At 47.5% G+C, this 27,212-nt stretch overlaps 2 protein-coding genes and 1 long non-coding RNA gene across 9 annotated transcripts; 1 reads left to right on the top strand and 2 right to left on the bottom strand.

The window, feature by feature from the left end:
- The first annotated feature begins 153 nt into the window (after positions 1-153).
- LOC127922413 (uncharacterized) lies at positions 154-1,480 on the top strand. 7 transcript variants are annotated; one of them, XR_008111202.1, is made up of 4 exons: positions 154-258; positions 323-578; positions 675-802; positions 892-1,417. It is a non-coding gene; the product is annotated as an uncharacterized LOC127922413 (long non-coding RNA). The 7 variants fall into 7 exon arrangements; XR_008111204.1 differs by having other exon boundaries at positions 154-578; positions 739-802; positions 892-1,480; XR_008111201.1 differs by having other exon boundaries at positions 154-578; positions 707-802; positions 892-1,480.
- A 1,058-nt stretch (positions 1,481-2,538) lies between these two features.
- On the bottom strand, positions 2,539-26,360 carry LOC127922415 (presenilin-1-like). Its single transcript, XM_052506119.1, has 5 exons — positions 26,121-26,360; positions 12,537-12,618; positions 7,503-7,786; positions 5,174-5,315; positions 2,539-2,610 (listed from the first exon to the last, which is right to left on the bottom strand). The coding sequence occupies exons 2-5, from the start codon at positions 12,570-12,572 to the stop codon at positions 2,539-2,541; spliced, it is 534 nt and encodes a 177-aa protein (XP_052362079.1). The 5' UTR covers positions 12,573-12,618; positions 26,121-26,360.
- Positions 12,589-16,559, bottom strand: LOC127922414 (uncharacterized). Its single transcript, XM_052506118.1, has 3 exons — positions 16,545-16,559; positions 15,193-16,130; positions 12,589-12,634 (listed from the first exon to the last, which is right to left on the bottom strand). Exons 1-3 carry the CDS (start codon positions 16,557-16,559, stop codon positions 12,589-12,591), a joined length of 999 nt encoding a protein of 332 aa, XP_052362078.1.
- Positions 26,361-27,212: the final 852 nt, after the last annotated feature.

Below are 27,212 nucleotides of genomic sequence, written 5' to 3'. Positions count from 1 at the left end.
GTTTGTCCACCTCTGGGTTAGAGTGTAGAGGAGGCAGGTAGCCTAGTGGTTAGAGTGTAGGGAGGCAGGTAGCCCAGTGGTTAGAGTGTAGAGGTAGGTAGCCTTGTGGTTAGAGTGTAGAGGAGGCAGGTAGCCTAGTGGTTTAGAGTGTAGAGGAGGCAGGTAGCCTAGTGGTTAGAGTGTAGAGGAGGCAGGTAGTCTAGTGGTTAGAGTGTAGAGGAGGCAGGTAGTCTAGTGGTTAGAGTGTAGAGGAGGCAGGTAGCCTAGTGGTTAGAGTGTAGAGGAGGCAGGTAGCCTAGTGGTTAGAGTGTAGAGGAGGCAGGTAGCCTAGTGGTTAGAGTGTAGAGGCGGCAGGTAGCCTAGTGGTTAGAGTGTAGAGGAGGCAGGTAGCCTAGTGGTTAGAGTGTAGAGGAGGCAGGTAGCCTAGTGGTTAGAGTGTAGAGGAGGCAGGTAGCCTAGTGGTTAGAGTGTAGAGGAGGCAGGTAGCCTTGTGGTTAGAGTGTAGAGGAGGCAGGTAGCCTAGTGGTTAGAGTGTAGAGGAGGCAGGTAGCCTAGTGGTTAGAGTGTAGAGGAGGCAGGTAGTCTAGTGGTTAGAGTGTAGAGGAGGCAGGTAGCCTAGTGGTTAGAGTGTAGAGGAGGCAGGTAGTCTAGTGGTTAGAGTGTAGAGGAGGCAGGTAGCCTAGTGGTTAGAGTGTAGAGGAGGCAGGTAGCCTAGTGGTTAGAGTGTAGAGGAGGCAGGTAGCCTTGTGGTTAGAGTGTAGAGGAGGCAGGTAGCCTAGTGGTTAGAGTGTAGAGGAGGCAGGTAGCCTAGTGGTTAGAGGAGGCAGGTAGTCTAGTGGTTAGAGTGTAGAGGAGGCAGGTAGTCTAGTGGTTAGAGTGTAGAGGAGGCAGGTAGCCTAGTGGTTAGAGTGTAGAGGAGGCAGGTAGTCTAGTGGTTAGAGTGTAGAGGAGGCAGGTAGTCTAGTGGTTAGAGTGTAGAGGAGGCAGGTAGTCTAGTGGTTAGAGTGTAGAGGAGGCAGGTAGCCTAGTGGTTAGAGGAGGCAGGTAGTCTAGTGGTTAGAGTGTAGAGGAGGCAGGTAGTCTAGTGGTTAGAGTGTAGAGGAGGCAGGTAGCCTAGTGGTTAGAGTGTAGAGGAGGCAGGTAGCCTTGTGGTTAGAGTGTAGAGGAGGCAGGTAGCCTAGTGGTTAGAGTGTAGAGGAGGCAGGTAGCCTAGTGGTTAGAGTGTAGAGGAGGCAGGTAGCCTAGTGGTTAGAGTGTAGAGGAGGCAGGTAGCCTAGTGGTTAGAGTGTAGAGGAGGCAGGTAGCCTAGTGGTTAGAGTGTAGAGGAGGCAGGTAGCCTAGTGGTTAGAGTGTAGAGGAGGCAGGTAGCCTAGTGGTTAGAGTGTAGAGGAGGCAGATAGTCTAGTGGTTAGAGTGTAGAGGAGGCAGGTAGTCTAGTGGTTAGAGTGTAGAGGAGGTAGGGTAGCCTAGTGGTTAGAGTGTAGAGGAGGCAGGTAGCCTAGTGGTTAGAGTGTAGAGGAGGTAGGGTAGCCTAGTGGTTAGAGTGTAGAGGAGGCAGGTAGCCTAGTGGTTAGAGTGTAGAGGAGGCAGGTAGCCTAGTGGTTAGAGTGTAGAGGAGGCAGGTAGCCTAGTGGTTAGAGTGTAGAGGAGGCAGGTAGTCTAGTGGTTAGAGTGTAGAGGAGGCAGGTAGCCTATTGGTTAGAGTGTAGAGGAGGTAGGGTAGCCTAGTGGTTAGACTGTAGAGGAGGCAGGTAGCCTAGTGGTTAGAGTGTAGAGGAGGTAGGGTAGCCTAGTGGTTAGAGTGTAGAGGAGGCAGGTAGCCTAGTGGTTAGAGTGTAGAGGAGGTAGGGTAGCCTAGTGGTTAGAGTGTAGAGGAGGCAGGTAGCCTAGTGGTTAGAGTGTAGAGGAGGTAGGGTAGCCTAGTGGTTAGAGTGTAGAGGAGGCAGGTAGCCGAGTGATTAGAGCCTTGAATTAGTAACCGAAGTTCAAATCCCCGAGCTGACAAAGGGAAAAATCTGTTGTTCTGCCCCTGAACAGGCAGAAAATAAGAATTTATTCTTAATTGACTTGCCTAGTTAAATAAAGGTAAAATAATAAATAAAATAAAAATCTGCCCAGTCACACTCTGACACAGCAGATTCACCGATGACTTGAAATATACATGTGATTGAAAAGAGAGAGAGAGAGAGAAAGAGAGAGAACAGACAGACAGACAGACAGACAGACAGACAGACAGACAGACAGACAGACAGACAGACAGACAGACAGACAGACAGACAGACAGACAGACAGACAGACAGACAGACAGACAGACAGACAGACAGACAGACAGACAGACAGACAGACAGACAGACAGACAGACAGACAGACAGACAGACAGACAGACAGACAGACAGACAGACAGACAGACAGACAGACAGACAGACAGACAGACAGACAGACAGACAGACAGACAGACAGACAGACAGACAGACAGACAGACAGACAGACAGACAGACAGACAGACAGAGAGAATAAGATATCGAAGAATGAAGGGACTCACTTGAGGTATATGAAGGAGAAGAAGAACAGGAGGAGTAGAGAGGAGAGGAACAGCCAGCCTTGGATCACCTGAAGGGACACGCAGAGATCAATAACAGTCTGTCGGTATAACATGTTCAGCTAGTCACTGTATCCAGAGATCAATAACAGTCTGTCGGTATAACATGTTCAGCTAGTCACTGTATCCAGAGATCAATAACAGCCAGAACTGTCTGTCGGTATAACATGTTCAGCTAGTCACTGTATCCAGAGATCAATAACAGCCTGTCGGTATAACATGTTCAGCTAGTCACTGTATCCAGAGATCAATAACAGTCTGTCGGTATAACATGTTCAGCTAGTCACTGTATCCAGAGATCAATAACAGCCAGAACTGTCTGTCGGTATAACATGTTCAGCTAGTCACTGTATCCAGAGATCAATAACAGCCTGTCGGTATAACATGTTCAGCTAGTCACTGTATCCAGAGATCAATAACAGCCAACTGTCTGTCGGTATAACATGTTCAGCTAGTCACTGTATCCAGAGATCAATAACAGCCAACTGTCTGTCGGTATAACATGTTCAGCTAGTCACTGTATCCAGAGATCAATAACAGCCTGTCGGTATAACATGTTCAGCTAGTCACTGTATCCAGAGATCAATAACAGCCAACTGTCTGTCGGTATAACATGTTCAGCTAGTCACTGTATCCAGAGATCAATAACAGCCAACTGTCTGTCGGTATAACATGTTCAGGGTTGGGACACGCAGAGATCAATAACAGCCTGTCGGTATAACATGTTCAGCTAGTCACTGTATCTAGACACACACAGGAGAGGACTGGGTAAGAGATGCTACAGGGATGAGTGACACCAGGGTTGGGACACGCAGAGATCAATAACAGCCAACTGTCTGTCGGTATAACATGTTCAGCTAGTCACAGGAGAGGACTGGGTAAGAGATGCTACAGGGATGAGATCAATAACAGCCAACTGTCTGTCGGTATAACATGTTCAGCTAGTCACAGGAGAGGACTGGGTAAGAGATGCTACAGGGATGAGTGACACCAGGGTTGGGACACGCAGAGATCAATAACAGCCAGAACTGTCTGTCGGTATAACATGTTCAGCTAGTCACTGTATCTAGACACACACAGGAGAGGACTGGGTAAAAGATGCTACAGGGTAAGAGATGCTACAGGGATGAGTGACACCAGGGTTGTGTTCATCAGCCAACAAGCGGAAGGAGACAAGACTGAAAAAGGGACGACTTCCTGGACTTGTCCATCAAGTTCAGGCAGTTAAACGTTATGATACGCTGGTTGCAAACTGATTTACTGTGTGTGCCCTAATGAATACGACCCTAATGGCCCTGTAGCAGCATCTCTCTTACCCTGTAGCAGTGGTACTTGTATAGCATCTCTTACCCTGTAGCATCTCTTACCCTGTATCATCTCTTACCCTGTAGCAGTGGTACTTGTATAGCATCTCTTACCCTGTAGCATCTCTTACCCTGTATCATCTCTTACCCTGTAGCATCTCTTACCCTGTATCATCTCTTACCCTGTAGCAGTGGTACTTGTATAGCATCTCTTACCCTGTAGCAGTGGAACTTGTATAGCATCTCTTACCCCGTAGCATCTCTTACCCTGTACCATCTCTTACCCTGTAGCATCTCGTACCCTGTAGCATCTCTTACCCTGTAGCATCTCTTACCCTGTACCATCTCTTACCCTGTAGCATCTCTTATCCTGCAGCATCTCTTACCCTGTAGCATCTCTTATCCTGCAGCATCTCTTACCCTGTAGCATCTCTTACCCTGTAGCATCTCTTACCCTGTAGCATCTCTTACCCTGTAGCAGCGGTACTTGTATAGCATCTCTTACCCTGTACCATCTCTTATCCTGTACCATCTCTAACCATGCAGCATCTCTTACCCTGTAGCAGCGGTACTTGTATAGCATCTCTTACCCTGTACCATCTCTTATCCTGTACCATCTCTAACCATGCAGCATCTCTTACCCTGTAGCAGCGGTACTTGTATAGCATCTCTTACCCTGTAGCATCTCTTACCCTGTAGCATCTCTTACCCTGTAGCAGCGGTACTTGTATAGCATCTCTTACCCTGTAGCATCTCTTACCCTGTAGCATCTCTTACCCTGTAGCAGCGGTACTTGTATAGCATCTCTTACCCTGTAGCATCTCTTACCCTGTAGCATCTCTTAGCCTGTAGCAGCGGTACTTGTATAGCATCTCTTACCCTGTAGCATCTCTTACCCTGTAGCAGCGGTACTTGTATAGCATCTCTTACCCTGTAGCATCTCTTACCCTGTAGCAGCGGTACTTGTGTAGCATCTCTTACCCTGTAGCATCTCTTACCCTGTAGCATCTCTTACCCTGTAGCAGCGGTACTTGTGTAGCATCTCTTACCCTGTAGCATCTCTTACCCTGTAGCAGCGGTACTTGTGTAGCATCTCTTACCCTGTAGCATCTCTTACCCTGTAGCATCTCTTACCCTGTAGCAGCGGTACTTGTATAGCATCTCTTACCCTGCAGCATCTCTTACCCTGTAGCATCTCTTACCCTGCAGCATCTCTTACCCTGCAGCATCTCTTACCCTGTAGCAGCGGTACTTGTATAGCATCTCTTACCCTGTAGCAGCGGTACTTGTATAGCAGCACCAGCACCATGGTCATGACTATGATGACACTGATCATGATGGTGGCGTTGAGGACTGAGTTGAGGGCTCGCTGCCCTATTGTGTCTGTGTCCTCGGGGAATGGGGTGTATATCCTGGAAAACACATCACATGTCAGACAGGTATCAACATCCTGGACAACTCATAACAGAAGATTAGACTCATCACATTAGATCATTTCAGATGTTTCAGATATGTTAATGTCAGACAACCATCAGAAATACTCAAAACACCATCCTTTGTGAATCCTCACTTTGCTGCTATTGTTATTATAATAATATTGTCTGTTTTTCTCCAGCTGCTTGATTATCTTGTCTGTTTTTCTCCAGCTGCTTGATTATCTTGTCTGTTTTTCTCCAGCTGCTTGATTATCTTGTCTGTTTCTCCAGCTGCTTGATTATCTTGTCTGTTTTTCTCCAGCTGCTTGATTATCTTGTCTGTTTCTCCAGCTGCTTGATTATCTTGTCTGCTTTTCTCCAGCTGCTTGATTATCTTGTCTGTTTTTCTCCAGCTGCTTGATTATCTTGTCTGTGTTTCCAACTGATTTATGATGAACAGCCCATAGGTAAACAAACTGAACAATGTATCTTCTTCGTTAGCAGGCCAGCCACAATTCCTGTACTTCTGTTAGTAAATACTGTAGATGTATGCTGATATTTTGTCATCAATGTGTTGTGTGTCGCACTATCGCCATCTAGTGGCTCTGCTAGTCAACTGCATCAACAACCCTAACCCCAGGGACAACATGAAGCCTCGTCTCAGGGTTCCAACAACCCTAACCCTGGGGACAACATGAAGCCCCGTCTCAGGGTTCCAACAACCCTAACCCCAGAGACAACCTGAGGCCTTGTCTCAGGGTTCCAACAACCCTAACCCCAGAGACAACATGAAGCCTCGTCTCAGGGTTCCAACAACCCTAACCCCGGAGACAACATGGAGCCTCGTCTCAGGGTTCCAACAACCCTAACCCCAGAGACAACATGGAGACTCGTCTCATGGTTCCAACAACCCTAACCCCGGGGACAACATGGAGACTCGTCTCAGGGTTCCAACAACCCTAACCCCAGAGACAACATGAACATGAAGCCTCGTCTCAGGGTTCCACCAACCCTAACCCCAGAGACAACATGAAGCCTCGTCTCAGGGTTCCAACAACCCTAACCCCAGAGACAACCTGGAGCCTCGTCTCAGGGTTCCAACAATCCTAACCCCAGAGACAACCTGGAGCCTCGTCTCAGGGTTCCAACAACCCTAACCCCGGAGACAACCTGGAGCCTCGTCTCAGGGTTCCAACAACCCTAACCCCAGAGACAACATGAAGCCTCGTCTCAGGGTTCCAACAACCCTAACCCCAGAGACAACATGAAGCCTCGTCTCAGGGTTCCAACAACCCTAACCCCAGAGACAACCTGGAGCCTCGTCTCAGGGTTCCAACAACCCTAACCCCAGAGACAACATGGAGACTCGTCTCATAGTTCCACCAACCCTAACCCCGGGGACAACATGAAGCCTCGTCTCAGGGTTCCAACAACCCTAACCCCGGAGACAACCTGGAGCCTCGTCTCAGGGTTCCAACAACCCTAACCCCGGGGACAACATGGAGACTCGTCTCATGGTTCCAACAACCCTAACCCCAGAGACAACATGGAGACTCGTCTCAGGGTTCCAACAACCCTAACCCCGGGGACAACCTGGAGCCTCGTCTCAGGGTTCCAACAACCCTAACCCCGGGGAGAACATGAAGCCTCGTCTCAGGGTTCCAACAACCCTAACCCCAGAGACAACATGAAGCCTCGTCTCAGGGTTCCAACAACCCTAACCCCAGAGACAACATGAAGCCTCGTCTCAGGGTTCCAACAACCCTAACCCCGGGGACAACCTGGAGCCTCGTCTCAGGGTTCCAACAACCCTAACCCCAGAGACAACCTGGAGCCTCGTCTCAGGGTTCCAACAACCCTAACCCCAGAGACAACATGAAGCCTCGTCTCAGGGTTCCAACAACCCTAACCCCAGGGACAACATGAAGCCTCGTCTCAGGGTTCCAACAACCCTAACCCTGGGGACAACATGAAGCCCCGTCTCAGGGTTCCAACAACCCTAACCCCGGAGACAACCTGGAGCCTCGTCTCAGGGTTCCAACAACCCTAACCCCGGGGACAACATGAAGCCTCGTCTCAGGGTTCCAACAACCCTAACCCCGGAGACAACATGAAGCCTCGTCTCAGGGTTCCACCAACCCTAACCCTAACCCCGGGGACAACCAAAACGTTGTCGGTACTTACAGCCTCTGTCCATCGTTCTGGGTGTAGAAGCTGACGGACTTGATGGTTGCCACGACGACCACCATGCAGAGCGTGACAGGGACGAACAGCATGATGACGTGTTTGGCCCCGTACTTCAGCGTCAGCTCCTCATCTTCGTCTTCCTCACTCTCTACCACCTGCGGGGTGCGTTGTGGGGGAGCCTGTCCGTTCTGTTCCGCCCCACCCCCTCCACCCCTGGACCGCACCCCAGTCACCCCAGGCTCAGGGTGCTGGATCTGGGTTGGTACCGGAGCCTCAGTCACCTGGAGGAGGAACAGAAGGGGACATAAATACACACCTCTAGGGTCAGTTTGCAGAACAAGGAAACATTTACATTATAGTCATTTAGCAGACTCTCTGATCCAGAGCCACTCAGTAGTGAGTCATTTAACAGACTCTCTGATCCAGAGCCACTCAGTAGTGAGTCATTTAACAGACTCTCTGATCCAGAGCCACTACAGTAGTGAGTCATTTAACAGACTCTCTGATCCAGAGCCACTACAGTAGTGAGTCATTTAACAGACTCTCTGATCCAGAGCCACTACAGTAGTGAGTCATTTAGCAGACTCTCTGATCCAGAGCCACTCAGTAGTGAGTCATTTAACAGACTCTCTTATCCAGAGCCACTACAGTAGTGAGTCATTTAACAGACTCTCTGATCCAGAGCCACTACAGTAGTGAGTCATTTAACAGACTCTCTGATCCAGAGCCACTACAGTAGTGAGTCATTTAGCAGACTCTCTGATCCAGAGCCACTACAGTAGTGAGTCATTTAGCAGACTCTCTGATCCAGAGTCACTACAGTAGTGAGTCATTTAGCAGACTCTCTGATCCAGAGCCACTACAGTAGTGAGTCATTTAACAGACTCTCTTATCCAGAGCCACTACAGTAGTGAGTCATTTAGCAGACTCTCTTATCCAGAGTCACTACAGTAGTGAGTCATTTAGCAGACTCTCTTATCCAGAGCCACTACAGTAGTGAGTCATTTAGCAGACTCTCTTATCCAGAGCCACTACAGTAGTGAGTCATTTAACAGACTCTCTTATCCAGAGCCACTACAGTAGTGAGTCATTTAACAGACTCTCTGAGCCAGAGCCACTACAGTAGTGAGTCATTTAACAGACTCTCTGATCCAGAGCCACATACAGGACCAAGTAGGGTTAAGTGCCTTGCTCAAGGGCACAGACTGATTTTTCATCTACTCGGTCAGGGGATTTGAACCAGCAACCTTTCGGGTCACTGGCCCAACCGAACAGCTAGACTACCACTACCACCAGAGTGGAATGTAAAAGCTTTAAAATGACAAAAATAAACGCAATTAAGAGATTCAAAAAACAACAGGAAAAACAAGTAAGAAAAAATAAGAACAAGGTTGGTCTATAGCAATAAGGGTTAGGGTTAGAGTTAGGGTCAGGGGTTAGGGGTTAGGGTCAGGGGTTAGGGGTTAGGGTTAGAGTTAGGGGTTAGGGTTAGGGTTCAGGGTTCAGGGGTTAGGGTTAGGGGTTCAGGGGTTAGGGTTCAGGGGTTAGGGGTTAGGGTCAGGGGTCAGGGGTCAGGGGTAGGGGTTAGGGTCAGGGGTTAGGGGTTAGGGTTAGGGGTTAGGGGTTGGGGTCAGGGTTAGGGGTTAGGGTCAGGGTTAGGGTCAGGGTTAGGGGTCAGGGTTAGACCACCACAGAACTAAATAGACCAGCACAGAACTAAAGACCACCAAATAACTAAATAGAACTAAAGAGACTACCACAGAACTAAAGACCACCAAATAACTAAATAGAACTAAAGAGACCACCACAGAACTAAAGACCACCACAGAACTAAAGACCACCACGGAACTAAAGACCACCACAGAACTAAAGACCACCACAGAACTAAAGACCACCACAGAACTAAAGACCACCAAATAACTAAATAGAACTAAAGAGACCACCACAGAACTAAAGACCACCACGGAACTAAAGACCACCACAGAACTAAAGACCACCAAATAACTAAATAGAACTAAAGAGACTACCGCAGAACTAAAGACCACCAAATAACTAAATAGAACTAAAGAGACCACCACAGAACTAAAGACCACCACGGAACTAAAGACCACCACAGAACTAAAGACCACCACAGAACTAAAGACCACCAAATAACTAAATAGAACTAAAGAGACTACCGCAGAACTAAAGACCACCAAATAACTAAATAGAACTAAATAGACCACCACAGAACTAAAGACCACCACGGAACTAAAGACCACCACGGAACTAAAGACCACCACAGAACTAAAGACCACCAAATAACTAAATAGAACTAAATAGACCACCACAGAACTAAAGACCACCACAGAACTAAAGACCACCACAGAACTAAAGACCACCAAATAACTAAATAGAACTAAATAGACCACCACAGAACTAAAGACCACCACGGAACTAAAGACCACCACGGAACTAAAGACCACCACAGAACTAAATAGAACTAAATAGACCACCACAGAACTAAATAGAACTAAATAGACCACCACAGAACTAAATAGAACTAAAGAGACCACCACAGAACTAAATAGAACTAAAGAGAGTGGAGGAGAGTGTTGAGGTGCCAAGGCTGTGGGGACAGACAGGCCCATCTAGGGAGAGTGATCTAGGGAGAGTGTTGAGGTGCCAAGGCTGTGGGGACAGACAGGCCCATCTAGGGAGAGTGTTGAGGTGCCAAGGCTGTGGGGACAGACAGGCCCATCTAGGGAGAGTGATCTAGGGAGAGAGTTGAGGTGCCAAGGCTGTGGGGACAGACAGGCCCATCTAGGGAGAGTGATCTAGGGAGAGTGTTGAGGTGCCAAGGCTGTGGGGACAGACAGGCCCATCTAGGGAGAGTGTTGAGGTGCCAAGGCTGTGGGGACAGACAGGCCCATCTAGGGAGAGTGTTGAGGTGCCAAGGCTGTGGGGACAGACAGGCCCATCTAGGGAGAGTGATCTAGGGAGAGTGTTGAGGTGCCAAGGCTGTGGGGACAGACAGGCCCATCTAGGGAGAGTGATCTAGGGAGAGTGTTGAGGTGCCAAGGCTGTGGGGACAGACAGGCCCATCTAGGGAGAGTGATCTAGGGAGAGTGTTGAGGTGCCAAGGCTGTGGGGACAGACAGGCCCATCTAGGGAGAGTGTTGAGGTGCCAAGGCTGTGGGGACTTCAATAAATCACCAGGAAGAATTGGCTCCATCGAACCGGTCACAGCCGCTATCCTTCACTGAACGTTTTTATTAAGAACTGAGGCTGAGAAGGCAGGCATGTCATTGGTCACCTGCCCATGTTTAGCAGATGTCATTGGTCACCTGCCCATGTTTAGCAGATGTCATTGGTCACCTGCCCATGTTTAGCAGATGTCATTGGTCACATGCCCATGTTTAGCAGATGTCATTGGTCACATGCCCATGTTTAGCAGATGTCATTGGTCACATGCCCATGTTTAGCAGATGTCATTGGTCACATGCCCATGTTTAGCAGATGTCATTGGTCACATGCCCATGTTTAGCAGATGTCATTGGTCACATGCCCATGTTTAGCAGATGTCATTGGTCACATGCCCATGTTAAGCAGATGTCATTGGTCACATGCCCATGTTAAGCAGATGTCATTGGTCACATGCCCATGTTAAGCAGATGGCATTGTTCACATGCCCATGTTTAGCAGATGTCATTGGTCACATGCCCATGTTTAGCAGATGTCATTGGTCACATGCCCATGTTTAGCAGATGTCATTGGTCACATGCCCATGTTTAGCAGATGTCATTGGTCACATGCCCATGTTTAGCAGATGTCATTGGTCACATGCCCATGTTAAGCAGATGTCATTGGTCACATGCCCATGTTTAGCAGATGTCATTGGTCACATGCCCATGTTTAGCAGATGTCATTGGTCACATGCCCATGTTTAGCAGATGTCATTGGTCACATGCCCATGTTTAGCAGATGTCATTGGTCACATGCCCATGTTAAGCAGATGTCATTGGTCACATGCCCATGTTTAGCAGATGTCATTGGTCACATGCCCATGTTTAGCAGATGTCATTGTTCACATGCCCATGTTTAGCAGATGTCATTGGTCACATGCCCATGTTTAGCAGATGTTATTGGTCACCTGCCCATGTTAAGCAGATGTCATTGGTCACATGCCCATGTTTAGCAGATGTCATTGGTCACATGCCCATGTTTAGCAGATGTCATTGGTCACATGCCATGTTTAGCAGATGTTATTGGTCACATGCCCGTGGTTAGCAGATGTTATTGGTCACATGCCCATGTTTAGCAGATGTCATTGGTCACATGCCCATGTTTAGCAGATGTCATTGGTCACATGCCCATGTTTAGCAGATGTCATTGGTCACATGCCCATGTTTAGCAGATGTCATTGGTCACATGCCCATGTTTAGCAGATGTCATTGGTCACATGCCCATGTTTAGCAGATGTCATTGGTCACATGCCCATGTTTAGCAGATGTCATTGGTCACATGCCCATGTTTAGCAGATGTTATTGGTCACATGCCCATGTTTAGCAGATGTCATTGGTCACATGCCCATGTTTAGCAGATGTCATTGGTCACATGCCCATGTTTAGCAGATGTTATTGGTCACATGCCCATGTTTAGCAGATGTTATTGCGGGTGTAGCGAAACGCTTGGTGTTTCTAGCTCCAACAGTGCAGTGATATAAACCGTCTTTCATCGGTGTTATATACATGTTGGCAGTTGAGCGGCTTCGTGTGGGTTAAGGGTCAGCAGAGAAACAGCCGAGAAGGACTTTGACCTCTGTAATGGCCAGCCGACACCCTTCAAATCTTCAGGAGCAGAACGAATGACGGCAACGAAAGAGCATGTGAAATATATTCCATGACACGTGACTAATGATTTACTTTGTTACTGCAAATGTCACCGCCGTGAATGTGCCTTTACTACAGTAGGTTACAATCCGCAAGTGACTAAACCCAGACCAGCATGCTCTCCTTCTCATACTTCTGCTGTGATGTAGAAGTAACTCACCGTGCTGTTCTCGATATCCTCCACGTTGTTGGCCATGGTTGACAGAACAGACTCACATACAAGCCCAGTTGTTCAGTTTGGCCTGGTAGAACAGAATCCTGGTTAATACACGACATTTATAATAACAGAACCATATAATAACAGAACCATATAATAACAGAACCACAGCATATAATAACAGAACCATATAATAACAGAACCATATAATAACAGAACCATATAATAACAGAACCATATAATAACAGAACCATATAATAACAGAACCACAGCATATAATAACAGAACCATATAATAACAGAACCATATAATAACAGAACCACAGCATATAATAACAGAACCATTTAATAACAGAACCATATAATAACAGAACCATATAATAACAGAACCATATAATAACAGAACCATATAATAACAGAACCATATAATAACAGAACCATATAATAACAAAACCACAGCATATATTAACAGAACCACATAACAGAACCATATAATAACAAAACCACAGCATATATTAACAGAACCACATAACAGAACCATATAATAACAGAACCACAGCATATAATAACAGAACCATATAATAACAGAACCACAGCATATAATAACAGAACCATATAATAACAGAACCATATAATAACAAAACCACAGCATATATTAACAGAACCACATAACAGAACCATATAATAACAAAACCACAGCATATAATAACAGAACCATTTAATAACAGAACCATATAATAACAGAACCACAGCATATAATAACAGAACCATATAATAACAGAACCACAGCATATAATAACAGAACCATATAATAACAGAACCACATAATAACAGAACCATATAATAACAGAACCATATAATAACAGAACCACAGCATATAATAACAGAACCATATAATAACAGAACCATATAATAACAGAACCACAGCATATAATAACAGAACCATATAATAACAGAACCATATAATAACAGAACCACATAATAACAGAACCACATAATAACAGAACCATATAATAACAGAACCATATAATAACAGAACCATATAATAACAGAACCACAGCATATAATAACAGAACCATATAATAACAGAACCATATAATAACAGAACCACAGCATATAATAACAGAACCATATAATAACAGAACCATATAATAACAGAACCACATAATAACAGAACCACATAATAACAGAACCATATAATAACAGAACCATATAATAACAGAACCACAGCATATAATAACAGAACCATATAATAACAGAACCATATAATAACAGAACCATATAATAACAGAACCACAGCATATAATAACAGAACCATATAATAACAGAACCACATAATAACAGAACCATATAATAACAGAACCATATAATAACAGAACCACAGCATATAATAACAGAACCATATAATAACAGAACCACATAATAACAGAACCATATAATAACAGAACCACAGCATATAATAACAGAACCATATAATAACAGAACCACATAATAACAGAACCATATAATAACAGAACCATATAATAAACAGAACCACATAATAACAGAACCACATAATAACAGAACCATATAATAACAGAACCATATAATAACAGAACCACATAATAACAGAACCACATAATAACAGAACCATATAATAACAGAACCATATAATAACAGAACCATATAATAACAGAACCATATAATAAACAGAACCATATAATAACAGAACCACAGCATATAATAACAGAACCATATAATAACAGAACCATATAATAACAGAACCATATAATAACAGAACCATATAATAACAGAACCATATAATAACAGAACCACAGCATATAATAACAGAACCATATAATAACAGAACCATATAATATATGCCATTTAGCAGACGCTTTTATCCAAAGCGACTTACAGTCATCATATGTGCATACATTCTACGTATGGGTGGTCCCGGGAATCGAACCCACTACCCTGGCGTTACAAGCACCATGCTCTACCAACTGAACTACAGAAGGACCACAGCATATAATAACAGAACCATATTATAACAGAACCATATAATAACAGAACCATATAATAACAGAACCACAGCATATAATAACAGAACCATATAATAACAGAACCATATAATAACAGAACCATATAATAACAGAACCATATAATAACAGAACCATATAATAACAGAACCATATAATAACAGAATCATATAATAACAGAACCATATAATAACAGAACCATATAATAACAGAACCATATAATAACAGAACCATATAATAACAGAACCATATAATAACAGAACCACAGCATATAATAACAGAACCATATAATAACAGAACCATATAATAACAGAACCATATAATAACAGAACCACAGCATATAATAACAGAACCATATAATAACAGAACCACAGCATATAATAACAGAACCATATAATAACAGAACCATATAATAACAGAACCATATAATAACAGAACCACAGCATATAATAACAGAACCATATAATAACAGAACCATATAATAACAGAATCATATAATAACAGAACCATATAATAACAGAACCATATAATAACAGAACCATATAATAACAGAACCATATAATGGTGGTTTTGGTAGCTTAGTGGTTAGAGCGTTGGGCCAGAAACCGAAAGGTTGCTGGATCGAATCCCCGAGCTGACGGTGGGACACTGTCGATAAAGGGCTTGTAGATAAAGGGCTTGTAGATAAAGGGCTTGTAGATAAAGGGCTTGTAGATAAAGGGCTTGTAGATAAAGGGCTTGTAGATAAAGGGCTTGTAGATAAAGGGCTTGTAGATAAAGGGCTTGTAGATAAAGGGCTTGTAGATAAAGGGCTTGTAGATAAAGGGCTTGAAGATAAAGGGCTTGTAGATAAAGGGCTTGTAGATAAAGGGCTTGTAGATAAAGGGCTTGTAGATAAAGGGCTTGAAGATAAAGGGCTTGTAGATAAAGGGCTTGTAGATAAAGGGCTTGTAGATAAAGGGCTTGTAGATAAAGGGCTTGTAGATAAAGGGCTTGAAGATAAAGGGCTTGTAGATAAAGGGCTTGTAGATAAAGGGCTTGTAGATAAAGGGCTTGTAGATAAAGGGCTTGTCGATAAAGGGCTTGTAGATAAAGGGCTTGTAGATAAAGGGCTTGTAGATAAAGGGCTTGTAGATAAAGGGCTTGTAGATAAAGGGCTTGAAGATAAAGGGCTTGTAGATAAAGGGCTTGTAGATAAAGGGCTTGTAGATAAAGGGCTTGAAGATAAAGGGCTTGAAGATAAAGGGCTTGTAGATAAAGGGCTTGTAGATAAAGGGCTTGTAGATAAAGGGCTTGAAGATAAAGGGCTTGTAGATAAAGGGCTTGTAGATAAAGGGCTTGTAGATAAAGGGCTTGTAGATAAAGGGCTTGTCGATAAAGGGCTTGTAGATAAAGGGCTTGTAGATAAAGGGCTTGTAGATAAAGGGCTTGTAGATAAAGGGCTTGTAGATAAAGGGCTTGTAGATAAAGGGCTTGTAGATAAAGGGCTTGTAGATAAATGGCTTGTAGATAAAGGGCTTGTAGATAAAGGGCTTGAAGATAAAGGGCTTGTAGATAAAGGGCTTGTAGATAAAGGGCTTGAAGATAAAGGGCTTAATTGCCAAAATCCTGAAGTATCCCTTTAAGGTTTAGGGTAGGGTTCTCCCAAACATAACGGATAGCTTCCGGAGAGGAAACACGGCACCGACCGGAGAGGAAACACGGAACCGACCGGAGAGGAAACACGGTACCGACCGGAGAGGAAACACGGAACCGACCGGAGAGGAAACACGGTACCGACCCAGAGAGGAAACACGGCACCGACCCAGAGAGGAAACACGGTACCGACCCAGAGAGGAAACACGGTACCGACCGGAGAGGAAACACGGTACCGACCCAGAGAGGAAACACGGTACCGACCGGAGAGGAAACACAGAACCGACCGGAGAGGAAACACGGTACCGACCGGAGAGGAAACACGGTACCGACCGGAGAGGAAACACGGTACCGACCCAGAGAGGAAACATGGCACCGACCCAGAGAGGAAACACAGTACCGACCCAGAGAGGAAACACGGCACCGACCCAGAGAGGAAACACGGCACCGACCCAGAGAGGAAACACGGCACCGACCCAGAGAGGAAACACGGTACCGACCCAGAGAGGAAACACGGAACCGACCCAGAGAGGAAACACGGTACCGACCGGAGAGGAAACACGGTACCGACCGGAGAGGAAACACGGTACCGACCCAGAGAGGAAACATGGCACCGACCCAGAGAGGAAACACAGTACCGACCCAGAGAGGAAACACGGCACCGACCCAGAGAGGAAACACGGCACCGACCCAGAGAGGAAACACGGCACCGACCCAGAGAGGAAACACGGTACCGACCCAGAGAGGAAACACGGAACCGACCCAGAGAGGAAACACGACACCGACCCAGAGAGGAAACACGGCACCGACCAGAGAGGAAACACGGTACCGACCCAGAGAGGAAACACGGTACCGACCGGAGAGGAAACACGGTACCGACCCAGAGAGGAAACACGGTACCGACCCAGAGAGGAAACACGGTACCGACCCAGAGAGGAAACACGGTACCGACCCAGAGAGGAAACACGACACCGACCCAGAGAGGAAACACGACACCGACCCAGAGAGGAAACACGGTACCGACCCAGAGAGGAAACACGGTACCGACCCAGAGAGGAAACACGGTACCGACCCAGAGAGGAAACACGGCACCGACCCAGAGAGGAAACACGGTACCGACCAGAGAGGAAACACGTTAAGATGTCATAATAAAAAAAGGCACTCCATTCGATATAAAAAGTTGTTTTTGACTCAAATTAAAACGTGTCAGTTTGTCCATTTCACGAGGTTGTAGTAATAACATGTTCGACTATTTAAGACATCGGCTCCAAACGGGGTTGAAAAGTAACAACGAACATGCTGACTAGATCAGGCACGAGCATGTTGATTCTGTCCATCCACACTAGGCGCGATCAGGACACGCGATCAGGACACGCGATCAGGACACGCGATCAGGACACGCGATCAGGACACGCGATCAGGACACGCAGGTTGAAATATCAAAACAAACTCTGAACCAACTATATTAATTTGGGGACAGGTGGAAACGCATGAAAGAGTCAACGCAATTCAGCTAGCTAGCTTGCTGGCAAATTTTTCCTGGGATATAAACTTTGGGTTGTTATTTTACCTGAAATAACCAAGGTCCTCTACTCCGTCAATTAATCCACAGAGAAATGGGCAAACTGAATTTGTTTCCAGGCTTCTTCTTCTGTGGTCTTTATATGGCGGTTGGCAACCAACTTTAAGGTGCTTTACCACCACCAACTGGACTGGAGTATGGACCTCAGTTCATCTTTCAATCACCCACGTGGGTATATGCTCCTAAAAACCAATGAGGAGATGGGAGAGGCGGGACTTGCAGGGCATCAATGCGTCACAAACAGAACGAAATGTCTATGTTGAGCATCAAAGTGATTATTTGAAACAGGTCCTACATGCTCGATTTAGAAATCCAAACATATGGGCTTCATGATGTGACTATGGGCTATTTGTGACTTGAGAAAGTTGAAAAACAGCTTGTTCCTTGCCTCAGGCAGCACACGCTGTTCTCTCATCAAGTGATTTTCACCCCATCAGACTATACCGAATGTAATCTTGTCTTTACTAATATATCAAGTTAGTTTCAATTTAGAAATGGTCCATTAAATGCTCCATTATAAAAAATAAATAAATGTCATCCGTATCCATTGGAATTTTGTTTTTCACTCCTGTGGGTAAGCTCCTCCGGTTAGTTCACTCCTGTGGGTAAGTTCCTCCGGTTAGTTCACTCCTGTGGGTAAGCTCCTCTGGTTAGTTCACTCCTGTGGGTAAGCTCCTCCGGTTAGTTCACTCCTGTGGGTAAGTTCCTGTGGGTAAGTTCCTCCGGTTAGTTCACTCCTGTGGGTAAGCTCCTCTGGTTAGTTCACTCCTGTGGGTAAGCTCCTCTGGTTAGTTCACTCCTGTGGGTAAGCTCCTCCGGTTAGTTCACTCCTGTGGGTAAGCTCCTCCGGTTAGTTCACTCCTGTGGGTAAGTTCCTGTGGGTAAGTTCCTCCGGTTAGTTCACTCCTGTGGGTAAGCTCCTCCGGTTAGTTCACTCCTGTGGGTAAGCTCCTCCGGTTAGTTCACTCCTGTGGGTAAGTTCCTGTGGGTAAGCTCCTCTGGTTAGTTCACTCCTGTGGGTAAGCTCCTCCAGTTAGTTCACTCCTGTGGGTAAGCTCCTCCAGTTAGTTCACTCCTGTGGGTAAGTTCCTCCGGTTAGTTCACTCCTGTGGGTAAGCTCCTCCAGTTAGTTCACTCCTGTGGGTAAGTTCCTCCGGTTAGTTCACTCCTGTGGGTAAGTTCCTCCGGTTAGTTCACTCCTGTGGGTAAGTTCCTGTGGGTAAGTTCCTCCGGTTAGTTCACTCCTGTGGGTAAGTTCCTCCGGTTAGTTCACTCCTGTGGGTAAGTTCCTCCAGTTAGTTCACTCCTGTGGGTAAGTTCCTCCAGTTAGTTCACTCCTGTGGGTAAGTTCCTCCGGTTAGTTCACTCCTGTGGGTAAGTTCCTCCAGTTAGTTCACTCCTGTGGGTAAGTTCCTCCAGTTAGTTCACTCCTGTGGGTAAGTTCCTCCAGTTAGTTCACTCCTGTGGGTAAGCTCCTCCAGTTAGTTCACTCCTGTGGGTAAGTTCCTCCGGTTAGTTCACTCCTGTGGGTAAGTTCCTCCGGTTAGTTCACTCCTGTGGGTAAGCTCCTGTGGTTAGTTCACTCCTGTGGGTAAGTTCCTGTGGGTAAGTTCCTCCAGTTAGTTCACTCCTGTGGGTAAGCTCCTCTGGTTAGTTCACTCCTGTGGGTAAGCTCCTCCGGTTAGTTCACTCCTGTGGGTAAGCTCCTCCGGTTAGTTCACTCCTGTGGGTAAGTTCCTGTGGGTAAGCTCCTCTGGTTAGTTCACTCCTGTGGGTAAGCTCCTCCGGTTAGTTCACTCCTGTGGGTAAGCTCCTCCGGTTAGTTCACTCCTGTGGGTAAGCTCCTCTGGTTAGTTCACTCCTGTGGGTAAGCTCCTATGGTTAGTTCACTCCTGTGGGTAAGCTCCTCTGGTTAGTTCACTCCTGTGGGTATGTTCCAGTGGGTAAGTTCCTGTGAGGAAGCTCCTCTGGTTAGTTCACTCCTGTGGGTAAGCTCCTCCGGTTAGTTCACTCCTGTGGGTAAAGCTCCTCCGGTTAGTTCAATCCTGTGGGTAAGCTCCTCTGGTTAGTTCACTCCTGTGGGTAAGCTCCTCTGGTTAGTTCACTCCTGTGGGTAAAGCTCCTCTGGTTAGTTCACTCCTGTGGGGAAGCTCCTCTGGTTAGTTCACTCCTGTGGGGAAGCTCCTCTGGTTAGTTCACTCCTGTGGGTATGTTTCAGTGGGTAAGTTCCTGTGAGGAAGCTCCTCTGGTTAGTTCACTCCTGTGGGTAAGCTCCTCCGGTTAGTTCACTCCTGTGGGTAAAGCTCATCCGGTTAGTTCACTCCTGTGGGTAAGCTCCTCTGGTTAGTTCACTCCTGTGGGTATGTTTCAGTGGGTAAGTTCCTGTGAGGAAGCTCCTCTGGTTAATTCACTCCTGTGGGTAAGCTCCTCCGGTTAGTTCACTCCTGTGGGTAAAGCTCATCCGGTTAGTTCACTCCTGTGGGTAAGCTCCTCCGGTTAGTTCACTCCTGTGGGTAAGCTCCTCTGGTTAGTTCACTCCTGTGGGTAAAGCTCCTCCGGTTAGTTCACTCCTGTGGGTAAGCTCCTCCGGTTAGTTCACTCCTGTGGGTAAGCTACTCTGGTTAGTTCACTCCCTGTGGGTAAGCTCCTCCGGTTAGTTCACTCCTGTGGGTAAGCTCCTCTGGTTAGTTCACTCCTGTGGGTAAAGCTCCTCCGGTTAGTTCACTCCTGTGGGTAAGCTACTCCGGTTAGTTCACTCCTGTGGGTAAGCTACTCTGGTTAGTTCACTCCTGTGGGTAAGCTACTCTGGTTAGTTCACTCCTGTGGGTAAGCTCCTCCGGTTAGTTCACTCCTGTGGGTAAGCTCCTCCGGTTAGTTCACTCCTGTGGGTAAGCTCCTCTGGTTAGTTCACTCCTGTGGGTAAGTTCCTCCGGTTAGTTCACTCCTGTGGGTAAAGCTCCTCTGGTTAGTTCACTCCTGTGGGTAAGTTCCTCCGGTTAGTTCACTCCTGTGCGTAAAGCTCCTCCGGTTAGTTCACTCCTGTGGGTAAGCTACTCTGGTTAGTTCACTCCTGTGGGTAAGCTCCTCCGGTTAGTTCACTCCTGTGGGTAAGCTCCTCCGGTTAGTTCACTCCTGTGGGTAAGCTCCTCTGGTTAGTTCACTCCTGTGGGTAAGTTCCTCCGGTTAGTTCACTCCTGTGGGTAAAGCTCCTCCGGTTAGTTCACTCCTGTGGGTAAGCTACTCTGGTTAGTTCACTCCTGTGGGTAAGTTCCTGTGGGTAAGCTCCTCCGGTTAGTTCACTCCTGTGGGTAAGCTACTCTGGTTAGTTCACTCCTGTGGGTAAGCTCCTCTGGTTAGTTCACTCCTGTGGGTAAGCTCCTCCGGTTAGTTCACTCCTGTGGGTAAGCTCCTCCAGTTAGTTCACTCCTGTGGGTAAGCTCCTCCGGTTAGTTCACTCCTGTGGGTAAGCTCCTCCAGTTAGTTCACTCCTGTGGGTAAGTTCCTGTGGGTAAGCTCCTCCGGTTAGTTCACTCCTGTGGGTAAGCTACTCTGGTTAGTTCACTCCTGTGGGTAAGCTCCTCTGGTTAGTTCACTCCTGTGGGTAAGCTCCTCCGGTTAGTTCACTCCTGTGGGTAAGCTCCTCCGGTTAGTTCACTCCTGTGGGTAAGCTCCTCCAGTTAGTTCACTCCTGTGGGTAAGCTCCTCCGGTTAGTTCACCCCTGTGAGGAAGCTCCTCCGGTTAGTTCACACCTCAACCACTGTTTGAGAAGCATGCGGCCTCTTGCTGCAGCGTAACAGCTGATATTCTGCACGAACTCTGTATACCATGGGCTCTGCGCCAACCCTGTTTCCTGCAGCTAACCATTTGGCTTAATTTGGGAAGTCAAGTTAAATCTGTTCAGGAACATCAATAGTAACATGTTCGCAAAAAAAAAAAAAATATATATATATTTCATTTCAACTGTTGACAGCCCGCGAAAAAAAAAAGAAAGGAATGAAGAAGAGAGGTGAGGAGGTGGAACCGCACGGTGGTGACACATTCTGTAGCTAGAGGTAATGCTGTAGGCCTATTAGGGAACGTTTCAAATGTTCTAACTATTACGAGGCTATTCAAAATCCAATACCAAATCACTAATAATTGTAGGCCAACTGAATGTGTTTAATTTTGGAGTAGAGACTAGAGCATCTGTACATGCATGATACGCGGGAAGGCGATACAGTACATCGTTCTCCTCACTACAAAACCAGGTAATGACTTACAGGTCTTCATGCTCTCTTGAGAATCTGGAAATGGTGTCAGACGGCAGTAGTGAGAGCTCTGAGGTAGAGCCATTCCAGGATAAACTGGGTCTATTTGTGGCGACGGGTGTAATTTGAGATAGAGCCATTCCAGGATAAACTGGGTCTATTTGTGGCGACAGGTGTAATTTGAGATAGAGCCATTCCAGGATAAACTGGGTCTATTTGTGGCGACAGGTGTAATTTGAGATAGAGCCATTCCAGGATAAACTGGGTCTATTTGTGGCGACAGGTGTAATTTGAGATAGAGCCATTCCAGGATAAACTGGGTCTATTTGTGGCGACAGGTGTAATTTGAGATAGAGCCATTCCAGGATAAACTGGGTCTATTTGTGGCGACAGGTGTAATTTGAGATAGAGCCATTCCAGGATAAACTGGGTCTATTTGTGGCGACAGGTATAATCAGAAGGGGTGTACAGTTGGGATTGAGAAAGCACTGTGTCAACTGTGGGGGTCCCCCATGCAGCTGGGGCAGAAAATGTCCTATGCTGAGGCAGTGAAGAGAGTAGAGGACAGCCCATGTATGAGTGAGTTGACTGGGAGGCCCCGCCGTTGAGTAGCCCTGATGAGACAGCCAGAGAGGATGAGTTTTAGAAAGGTGGAAATCACACAAGATATGTGGTAGTTGCAGCAACAGAGAAATATTGGGAGATTTCTGTCCAGAAGATCTACAGTAGGTTATGAGAGAAGGGGGTTCCATCCTCCCAGGCCCACGGCCTGGTGTAGGATCATTTAGGTCCGAGTAGTGGGATTGGAAAGTGGTGGATTTAGGCATAGGCGACATGGGCAACCACCCAGCATGGCATCTTGTCAGGGGCGCAGCCACCCAGCGTGGCATTTTGTCAGGGGCGCAGCCACCCAGCGTGGCATCTTGTCAGGGGGGCAGCCACCCAGCGTGGCATCTTGTCAGAGGGGCAGCCACCCAGCGTGGCATCTTGTCAGGGGGGCAGCCACCCAGCGTGGCATCTTGTCAGGGGCGCAGCCACCCAGCGTGGCATCTTGTCAGGGGGGCAGCCACCCAGCGTGGCATCTTGTCAGAGGGGCAGCCACCCAGCGTGGCATCTTGTCAGGGGGGCAGCCACCCAGCGTGGCATCTTGTCAGGGGCGCAGCCACCCAGCGTGGCATCTTGTCAGAGGGGCAGCCACCCAGCGTGGCATCTTGTCAGGGGCGCAGCCACCCAGCGTGGCATCTTGTCAGGGGGGCAGCCACCCAGCGTGGCATCTTGTCAGGGGGGCAGCCACCCAGCGTGGCATCTTATCAGGGGGGCAGCCACCCAGCGTGGCATCTTGTCAGGGGGGCAGCCACCCAGCGTGGCATCTTGTCAGAGGGGCAGCCACCCAGCGTGGCATCTTGTCAGGGGCGCAGCCACCCAGCGTGGTATCTTGTCAGGGGCGCAGCCACCCAGCGTGGCATCTTATCAGGGGGGCAGCCACCCAGCGTGGCATCTTGTCAGGGGGGCAGCCACCCAGCGTGGTATCTTATCAGGGGGGCAGCCACCCAGCGTGGCATCTTGTCAGGGGGGCAGCCACCCAGCGTGGTATCTTATCAGGGGGGCAGCCACCCAGCGTGGCATCTTGTCAGGGGGGCAGCCACCCAGCGTGGTATCTTATCAGGGGGGCAGCCACCCAGCGTGGTATCTTATCAGGGGGGCAGCCACCCAGCGTGGTATCTTATCAGGGGGGCAGCCACCCAGCGTGGCATCTTGTCAGGGGGGCAGCCACCCAGCGTGGTATCTTATCAGGGGGGCAGCCACCCAGCGTGGCATCTTGTCAGGGGGGCAGCCACCCAGCGTGGCATCTTGTCAGGGGCGCAGCCACCCAGCGTGGCATCTTGTCAGGGGGGCAGCCACCCAGCGTGGCATCTTGTCAGGGGGGCAGCCACCCAGCGTGGCATCTTGTCAGGGGGGCAGCCACCCAGCGTGGCATCTTATCAGGGGGGCAGCCACCCAGCGTGGCATCTTGTCAGGGGGGCAGCCACCCAGCGTGGCATCTTGTCAGGGGGCAGCCACCCAGCGTGGCATCTTGTCAGGGGGGCAGCCACCCAGCGTGGCATCTTGTCAGGGGGGCAGCCACCCAGCGTGGCATCTTGTCAGGGGGGCAGCCACCCAGCGTGGTATCTTATCAGGGGGGCAGCCACCCAGCGTGGCATCTTGTCAGGGGGGCAGCCACCCAGCGTGGCATCTTGTCAGGGGGGCAGCCACCCAGCGTGGCATCTTGTCAGGGGGGCAGCCACCCAGCGTGGCATCTTGTCAGGGGGGCAGCCACCCAGCGTGGCATCTTGTCAGGGGCGCAGCCACCCAGCGTGGCATCTTGTCAGGGGGGCAGCCACCCAGCGTGGCATCTTATCAGGGGGGCAGCCACCCAGCGTGGCATCTTGTCAGGGGGGCAGCCACCCAGCGTGGCATCTTGTCAGGGGGGCAGCCACCCAGCGTGGCATCTTGTCAGGGGGCCAGCCACCCAGCGTGGCATCTTGTCAGGGGGACAGCCACCCAGCGTGGCATCTTGTCAGGGGGACAGCCACCCAGCGTGGCATCTTGTCAGGGGGGCAGCCACCCAGCGTGGCATCTTGTCAGGGGGACAGCCACCCAGCGTGGCATCTTGTCAGGGGGGCAGCCACCCAGCGTGGCATCTTGTGAGGGGGACAGCCACCCAGCGTGGCATCTTGTCAGGGGGGCAGCCACCCAGCGACATGGGCAGCCACCCAGCGTGGCATCTTGTCAGGGGGGCAGCCACCCAGCGACATGGGCAGCCACCCAGCGTGGCATCTTGTCAGGGGGGCAGCCACCCAGCGACATGGGCAGCCACCCAGCGTGGCATCTTGTCAGGGGGGCAGCCACCCAGCGTGGCATCTTGTCAGGGGGGGCGAAACAGAACAACCGCCCAACAACAACAATAAAATCGGAATGGTGATATTTTGCGCGATCGGTTTTCTATTGTTCATTTGCCTTGTCACATCAATGATATCTTGTCACCGTTTGGGACTGTGGGTTAATTAACCTTGTCGGAGTGGGCGCCCTGATTCTAGTTTTTGAGCTAGGGAGGCTACTGCCTGGGAAGGTCTCTCACTCAGAAGTACGAGATGGGGAGGGGGTAGGTTGACCTCAGGTCTCCCCACTGGAAGCCCAGGGTAGGGGGAACGGGGGAATCTATCAAATAGCACACCTCTAACTTTGTACAGTACTAATGCAATTAGTAAAATCAGTCACACTATGAAATGCTACCAAATAAACCACACTTCACTTCAGTCATAATACTGTGAATATATAGTTTCACAGACATATTGTTGAATTTTTTTTCCTGGTTTGTGTGAAATCGTTAAGAATAATATAAAACGAGTCTACACAGCACCAAGGTGAATGGGTTTAGTCTCGACTCTTGGTTGACAGTGTTGGGGGATGGGTAATGCTCGAGTGCCAAATCAACACAAATTTGTTTCTATTTGTCTTTGCTACTTATTTTTGATATGTACGAGTCTTATTTTTGTATATATATAGATATATTATATAGTGTTAAATGGTAAGATTATTTATTTGTGTTGTTCCAAAATATCTGAATAGAAATGACAGGTAGTGCAGAACCGAAGGCGGGGTTCGCCCAGGGAGCCACTGGGAAGGGGTTTGGGGGGGGGGATAGTGTATAAGTGCAGGGTTAGATGGTACTGCGTTTATTTATTTGTTTTGTCACAAGGTGGAATGTACATTGCGATCGGAGGCAATACGCCAAAAAAGGCGTCTGGTCGAGAAATTCACCAGTCGTCCCTCCTCCTGTCTCGCTAGTAACTAGCATAATGCATGGTATAACAAACTAGATTATATTAGCCCCAAAGCTAGATGTGGGGGACACACAAAATACTCAAATCAGCATTGAATTCAACCATTTCCTTTCCATAACAAAGGCGTGGTCAGTAGCTAACGTTACTGTTAGGTAAATAATTCACTTTTCCTCTTCCCGATTCGCAGCTATTTTAGCTTAGCTCGACTAACATCCGTTTCTGCTTTGTTTAGAGAAGGTCGAGTTTACTGACAGGCACATTTTGCTGCTGTTTCTTACCTACTATCACAAGGCGGTACTGGCTTGCTTGCTTGCTTCAATGATTTAATTTTAAAAGAAAAAGGTTGAATGTGTTGAAATTCTGCGGTTGAAACGCGGTAATTGTCTTCCTTGTTGTTCCTTTCTGTGTTCAAGACACCATTAGGCTGCCGTACTTTCCCCTATGGTCAGTGCTATCTGGGATGTTTGGGAAGTTCATACCGAAAAACACCGAACCTTATTAATAAAGGGTTACTTCGGGAATCGGGATTTTTATTTTATTTTTAGAAATTAAGCTTTTTTTTTTTTGTCTACATCCCCAGAGTCAGACTCGTGGATACATTTGTCATGTTGTGTGTAGTTTTAAGGAAGTTTCTAACTAGAGGAAATAACTGATCCCAGCCATGAAAGCTGCCAGAGCAGAGCGCGTGGGGACATTGCTTACATCCGCTATGACAGGCTCATTGTCCACCCTCCCTCCCCGGAAGCCTGGAAGGGATGAGAGAGCCAAGCCTGTGGGTTCGTTGCTTCAACCCTACAGCACACACATACACCAACTGATGAATGGACTGCTGAATTAATATTCTGTTTCTCTTGCTTTCTTTGTTCTTGTCCATATCATGTCTGTCTCTGATCAGCTACCCAGGAAAGGACCGGAAACAGACCATATTAATACATGTAGCCTTAGAAATAAGGTTCATGAAATCAATAACTTGCTAACATCAGATAACATTAATATATTAGCCATTTCTGAGACTCACTTGGATAATTCATTTGATGATACAGCAGTATAAATACAAGGATATAACATCTATAGAAGAGACAGGAATGCTTATGGGGGAGGTGTTGTATATATTCAGAGCCATATCCCTGTAATGTTTATAGGGGAGGTGTTGCTGTATATATTCAGAGCCATATCCCTGTAATGTTTATAGGGGAGGTGTTGCTGTATATATTCAGAGCCATATCCCTGTAATGTTTATAGGGAGGTGTTGCTGTATATATTCAGAGCCATATCCCTGTAATGTTTATAGGGGAGGTGTTGCTGTATATATTCAGAGCCATATCCCTGTAATGTTTATAGGGGAGGTGTTGCTGTATATATTCAGAGCC

This window comes from Oncorhynchus keta, unplaced genomic scaffold, assembly GCF_023373465.1.
Source record: "Oncorhynchus keta strain PuntledgeMale-10-30-2019 unplaced genomic scaffold, Oket_V2 Un_contig_255_pilon_pilon, whole genome shotgun sequence".
Taxonomy (NCBI): Eukaryota; Metazoa; Chordata; class Actinopteri; order Salmoniformes; family Salmonidae; genus Oncorhynchus; species Oncorhynchus keta.
The sequence above is the reverse complement of the archived record's forward strand: the minus strand, read 5'-3'. Positions and strand labels throughout refer to the sequence as shown.